We start from the raw sequence: 1,868 nt of genomic DNA, 5'->3' as shown, positions 1-1,868 counted from the left end.
TGTTGTTTGCTGCTTGGAACCAAAACCCAAAGTGTGGGAGAAGCAAAACGAAAGCCAAGAGGGAGATGGAGAGAGAGAGAGAGAGTGTGTGTGTGTGTGTGTAAAAGGGCAGAGGAATCCGTCCTGTTTAACGTATTTTGCATATATTCTATCTCGACTGTCTTGTTTATCTCTTTTCTTCCCCGTTCTCTCTTTTTTTGTTCTTAATGTTGCTCTGCTTTCATCTTGGGCGCGTGTCAAGGGCACTTTTGAGCTCCTCTGTGTGTGTGGTTTGTGGTTTGTGGTGCTTCTCACTTAGACGCCGTGATATGAGCAAGGCACAAAGGCAGATCGCAGCGGGCCTTAACGAACATATCCGCTGCCTTTCCACGAGGCGGTCCCTCGACAACCGCGATGGCTTTGACGATGAGATGGATGAATTGAACAAGGTGGATCACCGTGTTGGGACCAACCTTGATGAATTCTATACCGCCTCGCTCGCCACAAACTCAGCCAAAAACCGCTTTATCGAAGTGCGAGCGAATGAAAGTACACTCGTGCAGATCTCACCACTGAGAAAGGACGAGGGTGAGGCATACATTAACGCAAATTATGTGGACGGACGGAAGTTGTTCGGAGTGCCTTTCACTTACATCGCGACACAGGCCCCACTTCAAAATACTGTTTTTGATTTTTGGCGAATGATCTTGGAGAATGACGTGGGATTTATCGTTATGTTATGTGGAGAAATTGAGGATGGGAAAGTGAAGAGCGAGATGTACTGGCCAAGGAAAGGAAAGGAACTGGATTTTGGCGTCTTGCGAGTAAGGTTGCTGAGTGAAAGTCGGGTATTTGATTTGGTGTTTCGCACACTTGTCATTCATACTCCGCGTGGCGATGAGCGGCAGGTGCTACACCTTCAGTATGTTGGTTGGCCTGACCAAGGCATCCCGGAGACGAGCGCCCCTCTCATGGAGATTATACAGACCATGGGGAAGTCGGAGTGCAGCGTTCAGGCCCCTATTGTGGTTCACTGCTCCGGGGGTATCGGCCGCACAGGGGTGTTTATTGCTATGCATGTGGCGCTTGCTCAATTTCAGCTTGAGCGAAAGGACATTGACATAAAGGAAATCGTTCACGCTTTAAGGCTGAGTCGGAGCGGGATGGTGCAGCGAAAAGATCAGTACATTTTCCTTTACTACAGCGCGTTGCGTGAAATGGATCGGATGATTTTGTCGGCTGAAAAAGGGATCAACCTGCTTAGGTTGCGGCGCCGCGAAATGGCACCTGGAGGAGTTGGGTCTGGAGGTCCGCATGTCATTGAGCCCGCCGCGCCCCTCCCGCAGGCGCCTCTGACGGAGCCGCCGTCTTTTCCGCCGCCCGTTCACACGGACCACGCGTATGCGCGGGCGCCGCCTCAGGCCCAAGAGGGCAACAGCAGGACTCAAGGAGCCTACCTTTACGGCCGGACACGCGCCGCTGGGATGACGGGGGCTGAAGAACAAATGTTGGAGAGATACCGGCAGCAACAACAGCGGCAGCAGCAGCGAACCATAGCAATGCAACGGGCAGCAACCAGTCATAGCCACGGCCCGCGCCAGCATCAACCACCCGCGGAAGATTTCGCGAGGCCCGACGAGCCCGGACATGAGAACAATGATGGGCTACTCTTTTCCCCGCGCGACGATGCCAAGTTAGAGGAGCAATTGCGGCAGTGGCGCCAAAAAAACAGGAGCAAGCGGTTTTCCACCGGCGGGCGTGACGGTGCGGGGCCCCGGCGTGCTGCGGTGGCTCCCCGTGTTTCGCAGAGCCCTTCGCCCGTGGAAAGCCTCGCCACGGAGCGAGGGCGCCCCCGGGACGGGCAAAGCCCGCCAGAGCACCAGCGCGCG

At 54.7% G+C, this 1,868-nt stretch overlaps 1 protein-coding gene across 1 annotated transcript; it reads left to right on the top strand.

Moving 5' to 3' along the window:
- Positions 1-206: 206 nt before the first annotated feature.
- Positions 207-1,868, top strand: DQ04_17111000 (putative tyrosine specific protein phosphatase; the record flags this gene model as incomplete). Its single annotated transcript, XM_009317549.1, has 1 exon — positions 207-1,868. A coding segment is annotated over one exon (1,662 nt), but the record flags the coding sequence as incomplete, so codon positions are not given.

Source organism: Trypanosoma grayi (genome assembly GCF_000691245.1).
Source record: "Trypanosoma grayi strain ANR4 Tgr_1711_V1, whole genome shotgun sequence".
NCBI classification, from domain to species: Eukaryota; Euglenozoa; class Kinetoplastea; order Trypanosomatida; family Trypanosomatidae; genus Trypanosoma; species Trypanosoma grayi.
This window is presented reverse-complemented; position numbering and strand designations above follow the sequence as displayed.